This window comes from Thalia democratica, chromosome 5 (genome assembly GCF_965202585.1).
Source record: "Thalia democratica chromosome 5, ktThaDemo2.hap1.1, whole genome shotgun sequence".
NCBI classification, from domain to species: domain Eukaryota; kingdom Metazoa; phylum Chordata; class Thaliacea; order Salpida; family Salpidae; genus Thalia; species Thalia democratica.
The window spans coordinates 54,051,751-54,077,711 of NC_139169.1; the positions used below are offsets into that span (position 1 = coordinate 54,051,751).

At 25.5% G+C, this 25,961-nt stretch overlaps 1 protein-coding gene across 1 annotated transcript; it reads left to right on the top strand.

Moving 5' to 3' along the window:
* The first annotated feature begins 444 nt into the window (after positions 1-444).
* Positions 445-16,154, top strand: LOC145835688 (uncharacterized). The gene is made up of 10 exons (XM_082943383.1): positions 445-584; positions 7,541-7,662; positions 9,076-9,265; positions 11,619-11,769; positions 11,961-12,583; positions 12,852-12,954; positions 13,043-13,536; positions 13,645-14,099; positions 14,599-14,792; positions 15,129-16,154. Exons 1-10 carry the CDS (start codon positions 518-520, stop codon positions 15,499-15,501), a joined length of 2,772 nt encoding a protein of 923 aa, XP_082799509.1. The 5' UTR covers positions 445-517; the 3' UTR covers positions 15,502-16,154.
* The last annotated feature ends 9,807 nt before the right edge of the window (positions 16,155-25,961 follow it).

A 25,961-nucleotide genomic window follows, 5' to 3' on the forward strand; every position in this document is an offset into this window, starting at 1 on the left:
ATTGTTTGAAAAAATATCGTTTTAATAACTTATTAAATAATTATTTACAAACATAGAAGATAAGACATAATCATCATGTATGTCATATTGTATGTTCGTTATAAGTACTATCTAATTCAGATGACTTTATTTGTAAAATTTAAAAAAAATATTATAATATTTTTATCCAAAAACAATTTTCCATAACTGGTTTGTCAATAGCTTTATAGCTCTGAAATTAAAACGCAAAAGCTATGATATATTAGGCGAACTTGGAAACAGTAAACAACCGGAGTCGAACTTGTAGGATCGCATCATTTTACGGACTTCGATGCGGCTCATCCACTTTAGTTATGGTTTTCTGCTGCTAGACGCGAGCGGCTCTCTTTCTCTCTCGACGCCATAATACTTTTTTCTCTCTCCAGCCATCATTTGCTAAAACAGTGTTTAAGATGGCGATGACCACTTGCACTCTGCTTTAGCTCCGCTCAGTCTGGCCGACTCGTCTACCTGCCTTTCGCATTTTGGAACATGAAAAATGTCGAGACGCAAGCAAGAAAAACCCCAGCACGTGTTAACTCCTACTACGGCTACTGATGACAAAGGTTTGTTTTGTTTTTGAGCCTTATAGTAATTTCTACATGCGTCAGTTTTAACAGGTGTTACTAAATAAAAACGTTTACAGCTTCACTTTATTAATATAAAAATGTTATAAAATCGTATTAGAATAAATTAAACTAACATAGTTCTAGGAATAGTTTTTTTATTTTTTAAATGATAAAAAACTAATTTAAAGTAAAATATTTTTTGTTAAAGTAATAAATAAAAAAACAACAAAATCAACGCGTTTTAAACTAACTAATAAACAAACTAAATTAAACTTCAGTTGAAAACTACTAATTTCTTAGATGGAAACGTAAACCTATAATAAACTTTTCTGTATAGAAAAAAAAAGTAAAAGCTAGCTATGATTTTCTCTAAAAATAAAATATCCAAATAGTTGATTTTGTTTAAGTATTTGTCAATTAAAGTTGAATAAATTAAACAGCAACATATCACGTGAAACAAGTGAATTTTTTATGGTGTATTGAAGCTTTGTAGAAAATAAAGTTTTTTAAATGATCTAAAAACTACATTAATTAAGTTTATTTTTTGATAAGTAAACATATTTTTTAATTAAGTTTACTAATATTATTAGTTATCAATACTAATAAACATTATTTTAAAACAAAAGAAAATTTGTCGAATATTTTGCATTCAATCATGCTTGAATATACTATCGCCTCTATGGTCATAGCAATTGAAGCATGTCGTCCGATTGCTATATATACTGACCGCTTTTACCTTATGCTATAAATTTTAAGGTAAAATAGTTTTAAAAAATGTGCTGAAGGTAAAAAGTAAGTGTTGCAAAGTTGTTCTAATAGATAAACAATAGTTTTTCTTGCGAATCTTTTAAATATTTAAGACTAAATCTTTAGCACTATATACAATGCAACTTTAAAAATATACAAACGTAAAAAGTGCTTACGAAGTACTAAAGTAGCTTGAAAGGGTTAAGATGAAAACAGTGCAATAAAATTTAATAGTTCGTAAAAATTAAAATTAAGGTGCGTATAAGCAAGAATAAGCGTGTATATCCTCTAAAACTTTGAAAATCGAATGGACTTTGTACAAAAACCTTATTTTTGTTTTCCAATTTGTTTTTTTTTTTGGAAAATTTGTTTAAAGAATATATTTCGTCAAATTTAAGTATGCTAAAAGAAACGAAAAGTCTAAATCTGTTTATTTTTTTAGAATCCATTTACTTATGTAGTCAACTATATAATTTTAGATAACTTGTTTAAATTTTTATTAAAAACGATTATATCATTATTTTAAACTTTTAATTCAAAAAGTAACTGATGGGTTTCAAGTACTGACTGGTCAAAGCAATAAAAAATAGTTAAAACAAACAAGACTTGTTCTTACACATAATTTTAAATGCTTTTAAATAGCTATAGAAATAAAATATACTTTGCAATACCTTATAATAAACTATAAAACAAACTCTTCATTTGTTTTCGTTTAAAAACAAATTGTTTAAAAGAAGAAAAAAAGAGAGTACTTGTAAAACTAATTAACAGTTTGTAAACGTTAAAAGAAAATAAAGTTTATACAAAATTAAAGTATTGTACTGCAAAAAAATGTATATACATGTAATTTTAGTAAAACTAAAATTTTTTAGACGCCATTCGAAAAAAAAGCATGTTTTTTGTGTTATCCGGACAAAAATTATTTTTTGAATTAAAGTTTTGAATAAATATAAAAAAAAAAAAGTCTTACATAAAAGTTAATTATTGTACTATTTTTTGCTTCGCTTTAACTTACATAGATTATATTGTTTATCTATCTAATTTAAGATCAATGCTTGAAACTCTTGTTATAAAAATATTCATTAAAATTAATTTGCATGAAAAAACTTTATGCAGCCTGAAAGTCTACAATCATTTTCCCTTTAAGGTTAAAATTAGAGTTTTGTGTTCTTTATCTTAAGTGCATACCTCTTTTGAGTCTCAATTTCTGCTGTACTACAAGTAGTTTATGAAGGCCATGACATCAGTTTCTATTGCCAAGTGTATATTTTTAAGAGCTAGTTTTAAGCATCAATTAAGCTCGCTAATGAGTTTTGGGTTAAGATTTAAAAACAACTTGCTGAGAGGTAAGTGCTAAACATCCAACCTTATTTTAAAACATAATTATCGTTTTATCCTAAATGAAAGTTAAAAAGTTTTTATGGACTAAAGAACGAGTTTTTTTCTTTAACTTAAAAAGGTTTTTTAAATTTAAACTGTGTTTATTTAAATTATGACTAATCTTAAGACTGGATAGTTGTTGTTGTATGTAGTTAAGTTTTTAAACCTAAACAACTTACCAACCGTGTTTAGAACTTAAAAGTAACATTTCAAGTATAAGTTAAATGTTTACTCAATGAAAAATAGTATGAGTGGTAATCACGATAAAATCGCTTTATTAGATTTAATCTATCCAATGCTTTCCTTAACGATCTGAACTGAAAAACGAGCGATGAAAAGTTGATTGAATATGTTTAAAAATAAGAAATTTCGCACGGATAGCTGAATGTGGTGAAAAATTTTCTAAGGTAGAACGCTTCGAGGCAAAATATTGATGATTACGCTGCTGCTGGACTGCACAGTAGCCAATCCATTATCACGTCATAGCGGAGCTCGATACACACGCAGCTAGTTTTTCAAGTCTTCGCGAGCGATAGTCTTGACAGACAATTTAATAAGCGCTGATGTGCCAGAAATGCAGCCGAGCGACTATCTTATTAAAAATCAATTTGATGTTCTATGTGTGTAGTTGCAAAAAAAGTTTTATTTAAATTCTTTAATTAATGTTAAAATAACAAAAGCACGAGGCATTTTTGAGTAATCCATAATTGTGGCAGAACAATACTTTGTATAAACTGTTTATCTACAAACTAACAAAAAAGTTTTTTTTTTTCATTTGAAAGAACGCAACTTATACACTTAGTTTAAATGAAAAATGTTGACTAAAATTTAGTTAAATAATAAATATCGCGATATATAGTAGATTTGATGAGAAATATTAAATAGTTTGAGTTGTAACAGTTAATTTTTTTTAGTACTGTTAAAAGTTATTGTAAAACTATTTGTACTTACTAAATAAGCTAATTTTTTTGATTAAATTGATAAAATTTTCGCATCTCAAATAAGCCCAATACATACTTAAAGTATAAATATAAAGATATAATACAAACAAAACACAATCACAATGTGTTTTTATAATGTTAAATTAGAAATGTTTTAAAGGAAAGTAAATATAAAATAAAGCTATAATATGCATATTTAAAAACTCAAAATAGGTTTTTCTAAAAGCGTAAACTTAACTTTGAATAAAAGTTACAATTTTTTTTATAAATAATAAAATAAAAATATGTTACTCAGGTGAAAACAGGTTTAATTGAGGTTAAAAAGTCAAACTTTAATCAAATAGGCCAAACAATTAAAACATATTAAACATATAGTTGAAACATTCAAACTAAAAATTCAACTATTTTAAATTTATTTTGAATAAAACAAGACAATGCGATTAACACAATACCTTATAAAAAAGATATGCTAAGTTTATAAGTTTGTAACACATCAATATATTTACCAGGGTGCAGAACTATTCAAGTTCGGACAATTCAAATTCTTAGTAAAAAATTGAAACAGCTAAATATAATAAAAATAAAAATTGATATAAATTTTTATAAAATAAAAAATGCATATGTAAATCATGTTATTATCAACAGGCCATTTTTTTCTTTTTGCAAAAAAAATAAATATTCTTTGAGATATGGCTTAATTAAAGTAAAAAATTTAGTCATTTTTAGAAATTTTAAAATATATTGTAAAATGTTTTAGATTTTCAAAAAAGATAAAAGTGGCTTGTATAAATTAATAAGATCTACATACGCATTTTTTATTTTTTTCAAAATTATATTACTTTTTGAGGTATAGTCTTTTAAATATTTTTTTTTAGAATTTGAATTGTCGGAATTTGAGTTGTCCGAATTTGAATTGTCATGTAACCATTTACCAGTTAAAAATTTTTACCTAATATTATTCTTTAGTGAAATGGTTGATAAGTATTTTATAAAATCCTCTTAATTCTATGTGTCTCTTAAATTTTATTAAAATTATCATTTTTAAACAAAGTTGTTTATTTAAAAAGTTAGAATAGCCAGTTGCATAATGTATATTTAAAAATAATTTATAATGGTTTCCGTAACATAAATCAATAACTTTTTTTTTGGTATATCAGCTTGTTTATATAGCTTTAAACTTTTTACAATTTAATAATTGTTTTACTCTAGCTTTTCACTGGTTTTTATTCTAACACAACATTTTGGTTTGATATCAACAATACAGAAACCAATAATATTACATATAAGAATAAAGATTAAACTTAAAAAAAATTTTTATTAAGTTTATAAACTACATGAAGCCTTAAAAACAACTTACATGACCCTTTAGTTGATTGTTTTTCTCAAAAATATACCAGCAAATTTTATAATTCCCAAGTTTTATATAAGAAAGACTTAAACGGATTAAACAAATGAGCTAGTAGCAGAAATATATTTTAAACTATTTTAAATCCATAGATAAAACGGAGTAAAACCCTTTAAGAAAGAGTTATAAAACTCAAAGCCATTTAATTTGCATAGCTAAAGCTGAGTATTGCTATTGTGAAAGTAGTTTTATTTATTACAAGCTTTTTCTCTTTTTATTCTCTCGGTCAATTTTTGTGTGATTTGTGATATATTTCTTTAATTTCTGTCATGCGAATTGAATAAACAAAGGATTCAAAGTTCTTCCAAAAGTCGTAAAAATCTATTAAAATAAAAATTATATTATCTTAATTAACTTTTAATTACACAGTTAAAATAATTCTGATAGACGTTTTTTATAAAACGATGAAAAATAATGTATTAAAAATGTTTTTCAATAGTTTTTTTTTTCTACTGTTGTTTTTTTTCTTAAGTATATTTCAAATACATAAAAAAACATTATATTTTTTTAGTTATTTAATTTTAAACTAAAAAAATAATACACCAACAAAGTAAAATAATTTTCAATGTAACTATCTAGGTTTTTATTTAAGTTAAATTTAAACTTATCGACTAGCGTATACTACTAATTGAGTTTTTTAAACTTAAAGTATAAACAATAAATATTAGCTGTACTTTTTCAATAAACACTTGAGATAATAAAGCTCCAAAAAATTAGCATAACACAGTGAAAAACTAAAACTACTTACAATACATTTTTACTGCTAACAGAAATTAATAAAAAAATAATAATTTTTTTGATTAATCTAGTTTATAAAACTTTTTGTGCATAATAAAACTGAAATCCTTTTTTTTTTGAGGATATTTAACTATTAAACTTTAGACAATACAAAATGACACATCTATCCCAAGTTAATAAGCAAAAACGTAAGTACTATTTAAAATGAAAGTTTTTATTTAGAAACCGAGCTACAATCTAAAAAATTCGTCTTTAACTTTTAGCGACAAATGATAAATGTGCATGCAGGTGTCTAAAATATGTAAAGTTTTAAAATACTACACAACTAAAGCATACATTTGAACTATCTCAAATCAACTAACTTGTACGTCGAGTGTTTTTTCGCTCTACTTTAATGTTTGTATTGCGTTGTGTTTATACTTTTTTAATTGAAATGACATTTAAAGTTCCGTGAACTAAAATCTTCAAAAAATTTTAAGAAGCAACGTCTCAAAAAGTGTTAAATTCTAAAATAATACCTATATAGGTCTAAATGATAAGATTATGATCGGAACAAAAAAAAATATATATAGAAAATAAAAAGTTACTAAGAATTGGTGTTTTTAGTAAGTTAAAAAACTTGTTTTAACTGTATCTAAAAAAAATTTAAAATCTTATGTAGGTCAAAGTAATATGATTATGATAATAAATTATTTTGTTTTTTAACATTTATTTTAAACAAATTAGCAATAAAGAAGAATTATTAAAATTTGAGCTGTTTGAATTTGGACAGGTCAATGTTTACTTTACGACATTTGTGTGTTTTCTAGCCCCACATGCGCAAACAATAAAACAATTACTCATCAAAAACACTGTTCGGTGTATTTTTTGTCATTTAATAGCAAATTTCATTACTTAGCATTTTAATGCGTTTTGAAATTATTTAAAAAATATTTTGGTTTGTGTTTAGACTAATCAAAAGCATTTGTAAAAAACCTACGTTTTATTGAATAACGGTGTGTTATATAATTTGTAACTCTAAAAGTTGTAGACAAAGCAAATAGGCTTAATATATAAACACTTTTTAGCTTATAATTAGGTTTAACGTCAAGTAACTTTACAAGTTAGTCTAGAAGTTAGTTTTTAGATGCACGGTAAGAAGCCGTCGTCTACTATACAAACTTATCAACAACTTGAGCTTAAAAAAGTAGTTTTACCTTCAAAGAAGATAAAAAAGACTGCTGATTTATATGTAGATGAGTGTTTTTTATCTTATGGACAGTACTATCGCGAAGCACAAAGTTGTATCATAAACTGCATTTAGTTTTTTAAAGTAGTTTTCCAGTAAAATATGCCTAGAGATAAACTAGGGTTTAGAAGTATTCATGAAGTTAATTTGAACAAAATACCTTCCGAAACATACCAACTTAGTAGAGATGATATATGTTTAAACCATAACCATACAAAGACAAGTAAAAATGATATGATGAAAGCTTCCACTGCTTTTTGTGTTCCTGATAGCCAAACTAAATCCGCCTTTTCCTTAAATATGAAATATTTAAACAAAAACAATTATTTAAGTGAGTTAATTTTAAGAGAACACGTCATGAAATAACTTGCTACATTTCAAATTTGTGCGTTTGGTTTTTAGTTCAAAATAAAAGTGGATATTTTACGTTGTAATTTTTTTAGATTTCGAATCAAACTTAACTTTTAATAACTATGGCAATTAGATTTTTAAACAGTCTGAAAAATGTTTTCAGGTATCGATGGTCTACGACAGAATAGTAAGACTTTTAGACAGATTCCGGAAGGAGAAGACTTTATAACATGTGGAAGTTGCCAATCTAAATTTGCACTTTCTGAATTTGCAACATTCGTTTCGGTTGGTTTAAATATATATTTAATCTTAACTTTCAATTACGTGTATATATATATAATAAATAGTGAATTTTCTTTAGTAGAATAAAGTTTTCGTAAAACAGTTTGTTTAAAATACGCATTTTATATAGGTTTTACAAACTAGTTAAAACTTAGCATGGATTTGTTTAGATATTAGGAATTTTTGTAAACTACATAAATTTTTGTAAAAACAGTGGACAATAGTTAAGTTTTAAGTTAACTTTTATTCTTAACTATGAAACTAACTATATTTTTGCTGAATTTTAAGTATAAGCTGTTATTATATAGTTGAAATAAGTTATAGAATGTTGTAGATTTTTTTTATAACAATCAAGTTACAAAAAATTATAACATATCGTATATTTTCTCGAGATAAAAGCTTTATTTGTCAATTTATTTGTGTAGGTACAATTTTAAAATAAACAAATCTTTAAGTACAACTTGTGTCCCACCTGGTTTCTTGTAATCACTTTAAACTACTAAAATGATCAAAAGTGCTTATTACTTACTTTTGTGTATTAGCCATCACAGTTGCGCTCGCAAGTACACACCTGAGCTGGCTTTGCAATGGATACTGTAAATTACTTTGTAGATATTTTTCTTACCAAAGTATATATAATTTATGTCTAAAAATATAAAATTATCCTATTTGCGGACACGTTTGACTGTACTTTTTAAGTTTAAGGTTTGTATCACCATTTGTCGAGCACATAAACTTAAAAAACAGTTAAAGTTATTTGGTTTCAATGTTACTAAACAGCTTTGTTTTTGTATATATATTGATTAATAACTTAAAAAGAATATTGTATGTCATTATCCATTAGAATTTAAAATTTTCCACAAAAGTGTAGCAGATAAGTATATTAAAAGATATTTATTTTAAAAAACATAATTAAGCTAAATTAAAATTGTTGATATTATAAAATTATTATTTATGCATAATAAATATTTACTCTTTATTAATATATATTCTATACAACATAAAAATTACAAAAAAAAATTGAAGCGAGCCGTGCTGCCATTTTTTTCGTACCAAGGGTCAGTACTTTAAAATAAACTTAAGTTTGTTGAATATTGATTTTTGAAATTCGAACATATTTATTTTTTAAAATATTTACCAATTTAAAGTATAATTTGTCTTTATTTATAAACAAATTTATTAAGTTTAATAGAAATTTCAAGTGTGTAAAAGAAAAAAGTCTTTAGAAAGAGCAAAACAAATTAAAATATTGTTTTTCGAAAAGAAAAGTTACTGAAATATTCAAGCGAGTCTGTTGATAAAAACACTTATCTAATAGATAAAATTAATTGATATGTTTTAAAATCTGATTTAAACTAATACTGAATATTTTAAAAAAAAGTATATATACATTAAAAAAAAACACGTTTTACTTAGCACAAGAAAGAGTGTGAATTTGCTAATAACGAAGTCAGTAACTTGATGGCTCAGCCTCCAAGCATGCTCAAAAAGAAACGGATTCTTTTCAACCAATCAATTCACAATGGTTGCACAGATGTAAGCGACGATAGCAACCAATCTGAGATTTCTACGAGTTGCGACATGAAAGCTTTAGATTTGGAAAAAAGTTAGTTTTCAAAAACTTATTATTTCTCTTGTTAAAAAAACAACCGATGATGTTAAAATAAAAAAAACTAATAAAAGACCCTTTACAAAAATGACCTACTCAAATATTGAAGCTTAAAAGATGTTTTTTTTTTTTGAGTTTGTTTAATCTTGCCTATTTAAAATTATATAAATGTACATCACATTGTTTAATTCGATTAGCTCAACAAGCTTAACGAAATCTTGCTGCCCTAAGTATAATAAATTAACTCCTGACGAACAGAGACATTTTTATTGACTTTCTTAAGTTTTGGTATTTGAACTACTTGAGTTTCGCGATGTGGGATAAACTGTTCGCCACTTGACTTACCAAGTCGAAGGAGTAGTTTATTTTGATAAATTTGAATTCGTTTGCAAGTACATACTACGGTCGCGAGAGAGATAGTTCAAGTGTCTAGTTTAAACATAAAAATGTTTATCTTAAATTTGAGTCAATTAAATTCTACTTTGTTTGAAATTTTCGAAATAACTCGTTGTGCTTTTTTTCAGTGGAGCAATTGAGATTAAGACAATAGTATAGTGCTGTCTTAAATAGCCTATAATATGCTTAAAAAACACGATTTTCCTTAAATACTTAATGTTAAAAAAAAAAACAATTACAAAACAATTATCTTATTTAGAGCACTAGTTTTAGCAAGAAACTTATAAACGATAAATCTAAACTTTCGAATGTTTTCTGTGTTAGCATTGATTTACTTTTTTAAGTACAATTTAAAAATTTTAGTTTTGTTAAACCATTTGTATAAAATCGTTTTAAATTGTACTGTACAAATTAGTTCTTTGTAAACTTTTCGACTATCTTTATAAAATATAATTTTATTTTAGCCTTTTAATGCTTAAGGAGGTTGTTTTCTGAATCTATTCGTTTTATTATAGTTTACTTATAAGAAGCTTAATAAAAACAAAACTCTTTATTAGCTTGATTAAGATAGAAAAACTTATTTTATTACAACTGAATTTTATAAATTAAACTAAAAATGTTGTATTGTACTCATTTTAGAAGTAACTATTTTATTTATTTAGTAGTACCGATTTAAATTTTATTTCTATGCGATGTTTCTTAAGTCTTACTTGATGAATAAATAAATAAAATACATTTATATTTATACTTCAGCTCTTATAGAGTTATAAAACAGCTATTTTGCGAATTCAGTATAAAGTTTTATATAAAAAAATACTTACAAAACATTACATTGTAAATAAAATTTCAAAGTTAAATAGATAATGAGCAAGAAGTTATTATAGAAATAGTATAAATAATTTTAATAAACGGTGTTAAAATAAATAACAAAGTTTAAAAAAAAAATATTTCAAAGCAATTTTTTGTTCTACTACTATAAAAAACCGTTTGGTCTAAGTTTAACTTTTATCAATAAACATTAATACGCTGTTTGTTTAAAAAAAAATGTATATGCAAGGTCATGCATAACAATGATAAACATACATGCTTGCTTTGTAGCGCTTCCACACACACACACTCGCACACAGAAGCTGCACAACAATCAACAAACACGCAAGAGAAAAAATTGCGCTTGAAATTTCGCGACTTGTCGTCTGCTCCAGCTGACATTGCCATCTCGCTTTGTTTTAGACGAGCGTTCGATGCTGGTCATCGCGTGACGCGCTCGACTGATCATCGCTTCCTTGTCGTCTGAGAAATTAATAAGTCGCCCCTTTACTACGTGCGCCTCGCACGCCCGTGCTTCCTAGACTACGTCGAAAGTTATAGGGCTGCCGACGAATAGCAAAGTTGAAGCTAGTCGCTGTTAGTGATGTTTGAATTTTTGTTTTAGATTGACGACCGAGGCTATTTTTAGCATTTCAAATACATCGAAATTTAGTTTAGTTAATCTTTATACGAGCGTTTTATAATTGGTATTCGTACTATTCATAAATGCTCAACCTTAGCGGATACGTTTTTAAGCCTCTTTAGCAACTATATTTTAGTTGAATTTTAAGTTGTGTTTATTATTATAAATTGTATACATAATTATCTTAACAAAAACGTTATTTTTAACTTATTAGTTTTACGTACATAAAATTTGAGTAAAATTTTAAGTTTAGTTAACGTATAGTTGTAATGGAAAATATATTAAGAGATTTATTTAGGAATAAAACTTTACTGAAATTATTGTTTTTTTTTTCAATGTTAAAATTTTGTAAAATTACAAATTATATTTTTATATCTTATAACATTAGCATTAACATACATACTAAATAAAAAATAAACAAGTATGTCCACAACCAGCTTTTATTATAATTTTTTAAAAGGATTTTTAAATTTCATTGGTTGTAATTGAAACTTTATTTTTTAGAAAATGAAGAATCAGCAGTTTTTAAAGAAGGATCAGCATCTGATTACATCAAAAAGATTAAACAAAATTTAAGTTTGAATGGTGAAGCTAACAATAAACAAGAATTAAGTTTCAATCTTAGCGAAAACAACAGCGTTCACCAAACTTCAAAGTAGTCAAAAAAATTATAATAGGTGTTCATGATTATTAAAAAAAATATTTTCTTGTTGGTGTTACGTTCATTCAAATTATTACTAACTTTTTTAATAAACGCATTAATAATCTAATTTTTGTAAGATTTAATATTAAAACTTAGTACGTTTCTTTTTTTAAGCACTAATTAAAAGTACTTTATTTTTTCAGGGAATTCAACAATTCTTTGCCCTCATTGGTGCTTAAAAACTCGTTACTTGACAAATACAATTCTGAAACTTTCGATAGCATGAACACTCTTGAAAATAAAAGTCTTACAAACTTATGCGATGAAGCTAAAACAGTCAATACCTCTTCAAAAAAATACCAAAATACAGAAAATAAAAATGGAGTCGCAACAACAAACCAGCAAATAGCACTGTTAAACCTTTTAAACTCGACGGTATTGCGGTCAACTGGAGGACAGGAAAATAATATTTTTTCAAACTGTGACCCGATCACAATGTCGCAGTTGATGATAGGTCGCAGTTTTGATCCGTTGCAACTTGCACATCAAGAAAACATGTTTTCAAAGTTTTACAACTTAAAGGCTACTGCGAAAACAAAGCAAGTAGCTTACAGTTCGGATAGCGAGATTAAGTCAGCGGATGACGTCAACAATCCAAATATGTTGATAACGTCATCGCAAAACAAGCCAAGTAACGTGACTTTAGGTCATCATCAACTGATTGTAAATGGGACAGGCTATAGTGAAAAGCTTAAACAGTTGGCTAATGGCATCAACAGTGAAAAAAGCGGAAGAAATTCATATTTGGACAACCTAAAAACAGAAGGTAAAGTTTTTTGGAAATTTTAATTATGTTATATTTATAAGCTTTATGGTGTAATTACCTTCTAAGAAAACGTCAATAAAAAACTTAAACTTTAATTTTAGAAAATTAACTTTATTTGATACAAATTAAAATTATTTTTGTACTAATTTTAGGTTCTGCAAAAAAAAAGAAGTTAGTATAGTCTTAAAATAAAATAGTTTCTGCTAAAAAAACTATTTAATAATACTTAAAAAGATTTAAGCTAGCTTTAATAAAAAATTCAAAGCAGATTTAATCAAAAAGAAGGAAAACTTGGATACTAGAAAACTGAAGAAGTTAGAACAAAAAGAATTTAAAGGAAGCTGCTCAGATAGTGATGTGTGTTTGAAAAAGTTAGTTTATAAAGTTTTTACTTTGAAATGGCCAATTTTTGTAAAGTAAAAAAAGTGATTTTAGTTATATCTATCTTTATTTTTATAGTAAACCTGTAAATGACGAAAACACTCGGTTAAGGTGTAAGTCTTTGCCAACTGATGCAAGCAAAGTAAAGTACAAAGTAAACGACTTGAGCATCTCAAATTCGGATCGTTTAACGTTTAATTCTGACAAAAATTTAAACAAGCAGCTCTCTACTGAGTTCAGCAAATCAATTAGCAGAAAGCGCTCTTCATCAAAACTCGAGCAATTAAGCTCTGCTTTGGCTCCAAAACCAAACGAGCCCTTGTGCCAAACCATAACTAAAAAGAGAAAAGACACACAAAATAAAAAAGAGCTGGAATCAAATGATTTTATTGAAAGTGAAAATATTAAAAAAGAAGAACTTAAGTCGTATATTAATCTTTCAAGAGAATCTATAAAACAAGATGCAAATATCTCTAAAACAAGTGGTACAGACTTTAATAGGACAACAGTAAATTTTAATGCGTTTGGGAATGGATATAATCAGTTTAATGGTTCTCCTCTTTCATTGCCCGGTATGTTTTACAATTTATTTAAAGTGTTTAAAATATTTAGATTATTAGTTATTGCCTCAACTTTAGCTTTATAAGTATAAGTAACAACCAACTTTATTTGCATTTCAGAATCTTTCAATCCGTTCAATTTTTTGATGCCCCAATCAAACATTCATCAAAGTCCGTTTCAACCTCCGCTGAATAACATACCAAACCTTTCATCTAAATTAAACCCAACTTTAAAAATGTGGCCGCTTAACTTGCAACAAAAAGGACCAGCGTCTAATTTTTATGGCAATCATATACCGATTATGGACCTTGCTTCGCAACCTCAAATAAGAGCTGGTGATTTGACCTCAATGGTAAAACCTCACCAACGAGTTATCACATCTAATAGAGATTTTGTCAATCGACCACATAGTAACAATAGGGTAAAAAGCATTAACAAATGGTCGTACGGGTTTGGAAGTAATAACTTTTCGGGTGGACGAAAAAGTTCATCTTCGAGTGAAAAGTCTGGATCGTCGACCGGTGGAGTAACGAAAAAAAGAATAAGAAATGACACTTGTGAATACTGTGGCAAGGTTAGCTTAAAGACTTGTTTACTTTTTAACTCTCTTTGTAATTTATTTAAAAGCCAGCTTTTGAAAACCCAATAATATTGAAAAAATAACAATCAATGAAATTAACAATTTTTAATTATCGCAAATGATTTTTTTATTGTTTATTCCTTTTATTTGTTGTAACTGATACTCACAAATAGCTTTTATTTTATTTTTTCGCAAAAACTAAAATTAATAATAACGAAAGTTTTTTTGTTAGTTCTAGTTAAAATAAAACTAAATAATTTTTTAGAAGTTTAAATAAACTAACAGTAAAAACCAAAATTTTCATAAGATCTAAAAGCATTAGTTTTGAAAATACTTTTAACTTTAAACAAAGCTCGTTTTTAAAGTTGATTAATATTAAACTTATGAATATTAAAACTCAAAAAAACACTATTTATTTTTAAATTTTCGAAATCATTTTATTTCTCAAAAAATTGTTAACTCTAAAGCTAAACGTACAAAAACAAAACTACAGGTGTTCAAAAACACATCAAACCTCACTGTTCATAGGAGGATGCACACCGGCGAACGACCGTACAAATGCACTCTGTGCGATTACGCTTGCGCTCAGTCGAGCAAGCTGACCAGGCACATGAGAACTCACGGGCCGAAGGACGGCGGGCAAGTGTTCAAGTGTCAAGTTTGCAACATGCCTTTTTCAGTTTACAGGTTTAAAGTGGTTTGACTTTTATATGCAAGTTTTGTGGCGTAAAACTCGTCAAGCTATGTAAGCATGTTGGATAGTTTAGCTTTAGTCAATAATTTATAAATATTATTGTAAAAGGAGTCTTGTATTGATACCAAATTTACTATTGTTAGTTTTGTGGTATTGATTTTTATTTATTTTGATTATTAATTTAGTACAAACTTAATAAAAAAATAGAATTTTGAATTCATTAAATGATAAAACTACTTTTATTTTAGGTAAAACATTGAACCATTGTCAGTTATTAAAAGTTTAATATAACTCATATTCGTTAAACCATCCATTTAAATATACCACAGCACACTTGAGAAGCACATTAAAAAGATGCACGGTGACGTAATAAACCTGCACAGCAGTCGCAAGTACCAATCCGTCGCAACTTCGCAACAGTCGAGTCGTCAAGCGTCGGCCGCCATGTTTCCTGCAGCTGGGATTGTTGACAGAATGTCCGGCAAAGCAGTTTTGAATTACGACAAAAGTCAAATTCACGCCAGTCCGGCAAAGAAGCCGCTGCAAAGCCGCGTTTCGCCGTTTCCCAACTCTATTTCCGTTGCTTTTCAAATTCAGCGCGAAGCAATCTCGGATTACAAAAATTTAAATAACAACAATAATAATAGAAAGCATGAAAATCATGCAGAAAGTTACAAAAATAATATTAATACCAAATGTTGAAGCTGAATAAAGCTGGCTTTGAAAGTAATTTTCGTACTTTTTTACTATTTTTATTTCGTTTGTTTATAAGGCATAGTTAGTTTCTTTATATTCTTAAAAATTAATCAAATATTTATTTAAATTTTATATTTATAAACTAAATTAAGTAAAGTAATAAAGACTAAGCATAACCTTTTTGATATTTTGAAAATTAATTCATTATTGTCAATACAATTATTTTATCAAAAAGTATTGAACTATAAACCCTATAAATAAAATTAGTTGTATAATTAATAATATATAAACACAAAAACTTTATTAAAAACTAATTTTTATAAAAGTTTTAACATGTCATTTTTATTTAATTTTAGTTACTTTGTTAAACTGATTAGTAGTTTATATCATCCTTTTTTTCACTTGTTAAGAATTCATTAAAATATTTAAAAAAGGCTAAACTTTCATTTGTAGTATAAACTTTTTACTATATTAACTACCTTATCTTCTGTAAGCTTGAAACTTAATCCAAGTAGCTTACTACTGCTTTTCTATTTTTTTTTTTCTGTTTTCATGCCAACAACTCCGAACTTTTGTTCTAGGAGTGTTTTCGCTCTTTGATTTACATTCTTTATAGAAATCATTTATCTAAACCTATTTCTCATAAACATGGTTTGTTTTTTAGTTTTATAACAATTATATGTTAACCTTTCTTTTGAATAAACTTACTTAAACTGTAACTTATAACAAAAAGAAAGCTGAGTTAAATCTAACCAAATACTTTTGCTTAGCAATAAAAGTAAGAAAAAACTTTAATGAAAACATAAATAGCTAATCAAAATAAAAAGTAAAACTATTTTTAAATATTTGAATAATTATATGGTTTACTATCAAAACTTCAAGCTGTTCATTATGCATTCAAAAGAAGTATGAAAACTTGATTATTAAAAAATAAATATAGTATAACTTTATTTTTGATCTCTTAAACCTAACGTTATTCGAAAAAAAAGTTTCAGGAATATCTAAATAAATAAAAATGTACAAATTATAAAGTAATTATTTATTTTATTTCTTAACTAACTTACACATTTTTATAGTGTGTGTGTACATTTATGTAAATTAAATTGCTGTTATATTAAGTTTAAAGTTTTATATCAATAGTTTTTGACTAAAATAGTTAAGTCAAAGTTTTTTATCACAAAAATGTTTTATCTATGCAAAAATTTAAAAGTTTTAAAATACAAGGTAAACTATCTATTAATTTATCAAAAGCATTTTGTAGACTTTAATAAATTGTTAACAAGTTGTTTTAATAACTCTAAAATACAATTTGATGTTTGTACATTTAAAAATATCAAAAAATACTTTTAAACATGTTTGTGCAAAGTTTTAGTAACTACTTTTAAAAACTGGTAGTAAAAATATTTTTACTACTGCGTAGATGTATTAAATAACTAATAACTTTAAAAAGTGTATATCAAAAAGCTTATGTAAAACTTATTCAAAACGTTTGTTCCCTTTTAAGAAAATGTTGATTATTTAAAACATACAAATTTCAATAAGAATACTTAATGTGCTCATATACACAAATTGAAAACAGTTAAAAAAATTGCATAACAAACCTAAGTTTGTTTATATAATTAGTTTTTAATATGAACAGCTTTTCTTAAAGTTACAAGCAAAAGAAGCAAACTATTGTTTCAGATTATTAAGTAAAAAAATTCAAGCGTATTCCAAAATAAACACAAAATTATAGCAAAATGAACATTGCATATGAAATTCGATCGATTTTGAATCCCACTTTCTTACTTCTTATACTAAAATCATCGTTCATGAAATAGCGACATGTTTTTTCATATTCTATTTCTTTACTTTAAAATTTTCTCTTGACCACTGATCATAATATATTATAAGCGCGTTCAAACTTACCAGCTACTTATACTATACTCTTTGGAAAAACTAATAGTTTGATGTCAAGCAAGTTTGAAATATACATTGTGTTGACCGCAAACTTGTTTGACGCTGAACTAAAATTAATTTCAAACGCACGAGAACTCAATTACAATAAGTAAAATTTTACTGCTGAACATTTTGTAAATACAAACTTAAATAAATTTCAAAGCATTTGCTTTAAATTAATAAAATCTAAAGCAGAATATATCAAGTTTTTTTTTGATTATGATAGTTTTTTAAATTTATGTGTATGTTGTTTACTTGTATTTCAATGAAACTTTAAATACACGCATTTTGGTTGCTTAATTAAATTTTTACTATTTTTAAAAGAATCTTAGGACAGTTACGCTAGTTCATTAAAAGTTTAATTTTCAAAAACAATATTTGTTTTATGTTGTTCTCTTACTTAATTTAAATTCGTTTGTCATTACGAAGTAACCAATAAAAATCAAGTTAAAAATTTAAACAAAAAAAAACTATTTAAATCCTCAAAATTAACGTTCTAACTTTTTAGAATTGACCGGCAAGGGCAAAAAAAATATAACGTACTGCGGAAAAACCTAATCCGTGGTCTGCTATAGTATATCAAGCTTTCGCAAACGGATGTTATCCCGCAGCTAAGCTAGATGTCAGTTGCAATAAAACAAAACTTGGAGTTGTTTTGTTGGCTCAGCGAGCAGCGAAACGCTTCTTTTTCCAACTGATTTTTAACATTTTCTTTTATGTTCGCGTCTCATTACTCCCCGGGGACGTTTGACACTGTCAGATAGAATTATTTGACCGCGTGTGTCTAGCCTAGCTGCATAAACTGACAATCTGGATGTGCTGGATATGAAATTGCTTGTTTTTAAGTTTTATCTTAATAAACAAATTTTTCTACCTAAAGTAGTGGGTGTGATCAAGTTTGTTTTAAGTTTTTTAAATGGTTTTCTTAATTTACCTTTTTTTTTAGTTTGATAAAAGATATAAATAAAAATCTTTTGATTTACATAAAGATGTTAATAAAACTTTATCGGTGAGTTATGTAACTTATTTAGTATTTCTTTTCAAAAGCTGACTAGAAGGAAACTAAGTTGCTAAGTAAATCAGTAAACTTTACTTTTAAGTAAAATACTTTAAAATTTTGATCTTTAAAAATTGAAATACTTTTCTAATGGAAAAATATTTTAAAAACTTCTAAGTGTCATACATATTAAATACATAAGTGTTTTTGTATTTGATTAAGTACTTTCTGAAAATTTTGTATACTAATTTAAACGAAAAAATACTTTTCTATTTATTTATGTAGTATTAAATCAATCCTTTATTTTAAATTTAGAAACCTGAAACTTAAAATCATAAAATGTTATTGTTCTTTATGATTTTTATTTTTAAATAAATCTAAAAAGTATTATCAAAAGTGATCTATTATTTCATACATTAACAAAACAGAGTTTAAACTGCTTAAATATCTTTACATGGTTTCGATAACAATTGAAATTTATATTTAAAAAAAATAAAACTCAAGGCTTCTTGATATACACTTTTTAAAGTTATTAGTTATTTAATACATCTACGCAGTAGTCAAAATATTTTTACTACCAGTTTTTAAAAGTAGTTACTAAAACTTTGCACAAACATGTTTAAAAATATTTTTTGATATTTTTAAATGTACAAACATCAAATTGTATTTTAGAGTTATTAAAACAACTTGTTAACAATTTATTAAAGTCTACAAAATGCTTTTGAAAAATTAATAGATAATTTACCTTGTATTTTAAAACTTTTAAATTTTTGCATAGATAAAACATTTTTGTGATAAAAAACTTTGATTTAACTATTTTATTTTTATTTTTATCATTTACAGTATTGTTTTAACAGTTCTTCAATTGTGGTATTTTTTGTTTGACATGAAAAACAAACCTTTTCAAGAATTCAGAAGAACCTTAGCATTAGTTAAGTAATCAAAAACTTTTACAAACCTGATTTTGTGTAAACAAGTATCACAAACAACTACTCTAGTCTTACCGACAGAAAACCGAGCTCAAACGAAAGTAGTTGTCAATATTTTTGACCACACCAGGCACTTATTAAATTATGAGCTGCGAAAAACTGGCAATCGATCGCTACAAAGTTTTTAGCTGGACAGCCGTCTGCATGTGCTCGCCTCATTCTACTATCTTCTTTCTCACGCAGACCACGCGCGCATGCCTGCATCGGAGCAGACTTTTTGGTGGGAAATCGATTGAAGTCTGCTCCACGTCTCTTTTTCTCATCCAGACGACGCGGTCGTTTTTTCTCTGTTGTTTTTTCGCATCTGATTCACAAGATTGACCAATGCGATATTTACATCATTCCTTTGCATTTTAAATTCAGATATCGATTTGATGTACTAGGTAGCAAGAATTAATGGTGTTTATAAAATTAGAACGTTTCATCATACTTTTTAGGATTTCCATTGGCTTGCAGTCTTAATGCTCAAAAATTCAACATTCAAAGTAAAGTGTTAAAGTAAAACTTAGTTCTGTACTGACTCGATATTTAGTATTAGTTTATTAAACTTTTAGTCTACTTTTTATCAATTTATATCAATTCTATTTTAAAAACTTATTTACTAAACTACTGATAAAGTTTAAAGACGGTTGTAAATTTTTATAACATGATAATTTGTACTATATATTTTTGAATTTTAGGTATACACGTTGAGTATTGTTGTAAAGTATTAAAAAGTACATACATATATTCAAAAATAGTTAAATATGTTATCTATACACTGTTTATAAAACCAAAAAAAAAGAAGAGCTATATTTAAATTTAACAAAAAAAAAGTATAATTAAAAGCATGACAAAATTTAAAAACCTATAAAAAATCTGATTATTTATACCTTAAGCCGTAAATTATTCTAGTTTTCTGTTTTAAAAACTATCTTTTTTGAGAAGTTAAATGTATAACTTACATAAGTATTACATTTTATTATACTTTTTTGAACGACAAAAAAGACGCTCAAATTGTTTGGTCCTAGGACCTGGCGTACGAAAAAATCTTTCGGTTATCGAGTTGCACACTACAAAGAATTATACAGAGTTTAAATAGCACAATTTACAATACAGCAATATTAAGACATATTCTTGTAGCTTGCTACTAATGTGTTGAACCGTATTTAAAAAAAAGATTCCAGTATAACTTGTTTTATTTAGGTATACTTTATTTAACCCTATGTTATTTCAAACATTTTCGTAAACCGTTTTCGGTAGGTTTTATTTTTTATTTTTAAAAACTCTAAAAATTTGTTGTGTTAACTTAAACATAAATTAATTCTGTTTAACTAATAAAACGTAGTGTTTGGTGATACGTTTAGTGGTTAATAAAGTTACACCAAGTTTACATATCTATGCATGCAATTCGATGGCCAATTTTTGGATGATGTGAAAACTAGATTTTATTCAATGAAATTGTAGCAATTGATATAATTGTAGTTCGTTTTACTAGAAAATAAAAGAAGAAGTTTAAGATTTGCAAAAAATGTTAACAAAAACCCGTAGCTTTCAGTTTCAAATGGTTAAAACATTGTACATATATGTCAAATATGCGTATATAAAGTGTAGTATTTCAAATATTTTTAAAAACTAACAATAACTTTATAAGCCCTAATATTAAAAAAGAATGCAAATTTCTACCGTTTAACACAATTAGATTTTTTGTACAGATTGATAAGTTTTACATTAAACTGATACATTTTACAAATATTCTATTTGAAAAGTAGTTTTTACACTTGTTTTAAAGTTTTACAGTTATTTGTTTATTTTGCGGCTTTCAAAAGCCAAAAATTTTTCAAACTATTTTATAAAATGCACAGTTTAAAAATTTGAATAACTAAATCTTATTTATTTCGTTGCCTAAGTTGTATACGCAATGTTCCAGTATATGTTCAAAAAAAAATGTTTGCAGGTTTAAAATTTTTAACTAAACTATGTCTTAAAAACAATGTATAGTTGATACTTGAGAGAAAAACAGAAGGTATCATTTATTATGTTTTTAAATACTTCTTTTTAATTAAAATTAATTTAAATCTTTGTTTGTAGAAAAATAACTAAAACATATATTAAACTTTGTTTTTAATAAAACTTAAATAAAAACTAGCTTACTAAAATGCTTAATTTACTTATCTAATATTATCAATGCAATAGCCAAATTTAATTATTCTCAACATTTCTTTTAATTCTGTTTGGTTTATAATATTAACCTTTATATTGTGAGTTTCTGAACTATTTTGAAGAACATGATAAGGGCAGTTCGTAATACACAACTAGTTTAGAAAAGTTTGTAGATAAATTTATTATTTTTTTAAACAATGCTTTTCGTCTAAATTCATAGACTGAAATAAATTACCAACCTTTTAAAAAACATTATGTCTAATTTTTATCAACACTGCGTATTTAAGTTCTAAACATTAAAAAATTAAAAAGAAAACACAATAAATATGACTGTCATTAATTTTTTATAACATATTTTTTCATCTGTTCAAAAACAATGAGATTTTTTTTTTTTAATTAAATATTTTTTAGAAAACTTTTATATACACACTAAAGCTCTCTTTCAAGGTAAAAAGAAGGTTTCTTCCAGGTTTTTCTAATTTTCCTTAAAGTTTCAAAAAATAAAATCTTTTTTGCCCATTTTGATAATAAAATAAATTTAAGGTAAAATCTGTTATATATAGTAAAAATAAAAAACTTATATAAATGGCACTTTAAATGTGTCTTAATGGTATAAAATTATTTCGATGTATATCATAAATATTTCGTACCTAAACTTAGTTTCATTATTTTACGCGTAAAAATTGTCTGAAATTCAAGATTTGTAATGATTTTTTTCAAAGTTTGAGGTTTTTTTATATATTTTTGCCTAAATTTCAAAATCCAGTTTTTTATAGGATTCCAGGTTAAATAACCACCTAAAAAATATAGAATACTTTTACAAGACATTTTTCAAACTAAATTTATACAACTATGCACTTAAAGGTATTTTTAGGAATCATATAGAGTCTATATTATAGACTTGTACTAAAATGCAATATAAACATTTAAAAAAAAAAAACTTTGTAATAGATGGAGAAAAAAGTTATGATAAGTCAATAAAACTTTTCAGACTTCAATATTCATTACTTTTTTAATAACATACACAAAAATTAAAAAGCAAAAACTTAATTTACTCATATTTATAAACGTTTATGAATTATTTTTTAGTTTTAGACAAATTTATTAAATGTTTGGGTATGACATACAAACTGAATTACAAAGTATATAACACACGAACTAAAAATGAATGGTTAAAACAAATCAACTTGACTTAAAAACTTTAAATATTTTAAACCGTATCTTTTTTGCCTTAGAAAAGTGTTATAATACTTTACTAAAGTAAATATCTCTTAATTTTTTTCATCTCAAACTATTTTAAAGCTTTAAATTTTTTGCATCTAAGAAAAACTTTTTAACATAATATGATAATTCATGTAAAATAGTGTACGTGATAGATTTTTTTGATACAAGTTATTACAATATAGAATTATTTTTATAATAGAAGAACTTACCATGTAAAAATTATAATTTAATAGCAGCAAAATTAATTAACGATAGCTTTTCTACTTCTCAAGGTACACTAAATGTAAAAAATCACATATACAAAAAAATATAAAATTAAAACAACACTACTATTTTGTTTTACTTTTTCAACTAATGAACAGTATGTTGTTTTTTTATTCAGAAAAAAAATTAATTACTTTTTTTCAAGTTAAAATTTACTTACAAAATCATAAAAAAAATTTGTTTTTACTTGATACATAACTTTAATTATTTAAACTAAAGACGAAATGTATTTTTTAAATTGTATACAGAAACAGCATTTAAAAATCTTAAAAAAAGCAATATAGCATTTCTTTTTAGATTTTGTTCAAGACTTTTTTTTCTTTTTCTAACAATGTAAAATTAAAGCTTCAGGTGTTATATAAGTATATTTAAACTATAAGCCTTAAGCCTATCTAAAAACTCATACTTAACAAAACTAAAATTTTAGTTTAAATTAATCCAAAAAATCACAGGTCTTTTTCTATTACAAGTAGGGTACCAGTCGCATAACTTACCTATAACAACTAAAATAATTTTTATAAATAAAACTTTTTTGTTTTTTGAAAACAATCTTAATGTAATTTAGCTAGCTAAACAATAAAAACATAATAAAGTTTAAATTTTACTGATTTTAAGGTCAAGTTTATAGCCATACTAATAATGTTTTTAACTATATAGTAAGTAGCACAGCATATACTATTCTTTATAAGTTTTACAATTTCATATAGAAGTAGTTGCTGCATAAAGTTTATTGTAAAAAAATCATTACTGTTTAAATAAAGGTATCATAAGACTATATCTTATTTTTAATAACTTCTATGAAATTGTTCTAAATTAAATAGACGAGGAGACTTCGAAGTGAAATAATTTTTACATAATGAAACAGTTGTTTTAAATTTGCTGAACGATTTTTAAAAGATTGTATTTTCTTTTCTAAATTTGTTTCAAAAGTAGCTTCATTTGAAAATATGTTTTATAACTCTTGACTTTTTTAAGATACAATTATTGACTTCTACAAAATATATCTGAAAATAAAGTCAGCATTGGATACTTTTTCATATTTAGTAGAACCATACCGATTATAAAATATTTTGTTAAATACTAATGTATAAATATCATTGACTTAGCTTAGTAAGTAGCTGAATTATCAAACTAAATTCATATTGTGAATACAAAACTATTTTAATTAATATTAATAGACCAAAACTACAAAAGTTTTTACCTAAAGTTTATTCTATAATACGAAAGTTTAAAATATTCGATAAATACATAAAAAAATTGTATCAGAATTTTTTACAATAAAATTTACATTTTAGGTTTTTTTTTTTAACTCAAATTTAATTACTGAACATATTAGCTACCAAAGTTTAACAACTATTAATAACTAAAAATATACTTTATTAAGTAAAATTTTTTATTTATTTAATGATTAAAATCAGAAAAATAACCTAAAGTTTTAATGATTCAGAATGTTCATTTTTTATGTGCTTTTCCATTGTGCTGTAGAGAAAATTGTTATTATGTTTTTTAAAGCATAACTATTTTAAAGGTTGTTTTCGATAAAGCTACATAATCAATTAACAAATTATTAGGATTAAAGATATTATTCAATAAACTTTAGTAGCAAGTTTTTATAAATCTTAATTTACAAATAGAAATAAATTTATTAAAGTATATACCTGTAAACACAAAAGGGAACATTACAAAATGGACATTCATATGCTTTTCCGTTTTCCTTTGGTTGGTGTGTTTTTAGGTGTCTTGTTAACTTACTAGATTGAGCACAAGCGTAAGGGCACAAATGACATTTGTAAGGTTTTTCTCCGGTATGCATTCTTCTGTGTACAGTTAAATTTGACGAGTTCTTGAACATCTATTAAAAACAATAATTCTAGCTATACAATTAATAAAATTCTTCAACTAAACGTTTACCTAATAATGGAAGTTCTGTTATTTAGCTAATGAGTTTTACACAGTATTATGTTAATCTTTATTCACCACCATTAAAAGAAGGAAACTTAAAAAAACAACTTTTTAGTATTTTTGTTTAAATCGTTATAATAGCTAAATAAAAAACAACCTTTCCACAAAATTCACAAACAATCGTCTTCTTAATTCTTAAAGTTTTGGAAATAGGTGAGGTGTTTTTAAATGTAAATGAACTTCTTTTAAACTGGTCTTCTTGTTGAACTTTTAGTTTGTTTAGAATAATGTTAGGTACCATCAATGGAGAATCAGGAGATAATACTTTAAACTTTTTTAAGTTGATAGGTTGAGGACCAACTATAGATTTTTGATGCGATTGAAATGACGCTGAGTCTTTTGAAATCGAGTGATCTTCATTAGATTTTCCTATAACTATGTTATTGTTAATATATTGTAGTTAGCTATTTTATTTTGAAAAAAACATTATGTTATTTTAGATCATAATATCTATTTTCTACAGTGAGTGGTATAGCTTTTTTTTTAAATTGAATTAATAAATAATTCAATCTTTTTGTATAATTCTTAGTAGCTTTAGGAATTTGAAAGTTAAAAAAAAAATTAAATGTTAATAAGTTGTTTTTTATTAGAGTAACTCAATGAATAAATCCCAAAAGTTTAGTGCAGGGCAGGGATGTCTAAAATTTTGCCCGTTGTCGACATTGTAGCTTTTGTTAACTAGTTTTTTTTATAAAGCCCATGTTGTAAAACTAATCAAAATTTATTGGAATAACTTTATGATTGTTAATTATAGTTTAAAAACGTTTTAAAATACTTTTTGTTAGAGTTTTCATCTTGTAAGAAATTTTATAGACTTTAAATAATAATGATAATAATAATAGTTATTATTTTTTTCAAATTTATTGAACGACTAAGAAAACGTTCAAAATATTTAGTACTAGGATCTAGTGCCTGAAGAACCTTTCAGTTTTTAAGTCGCACATTACTTA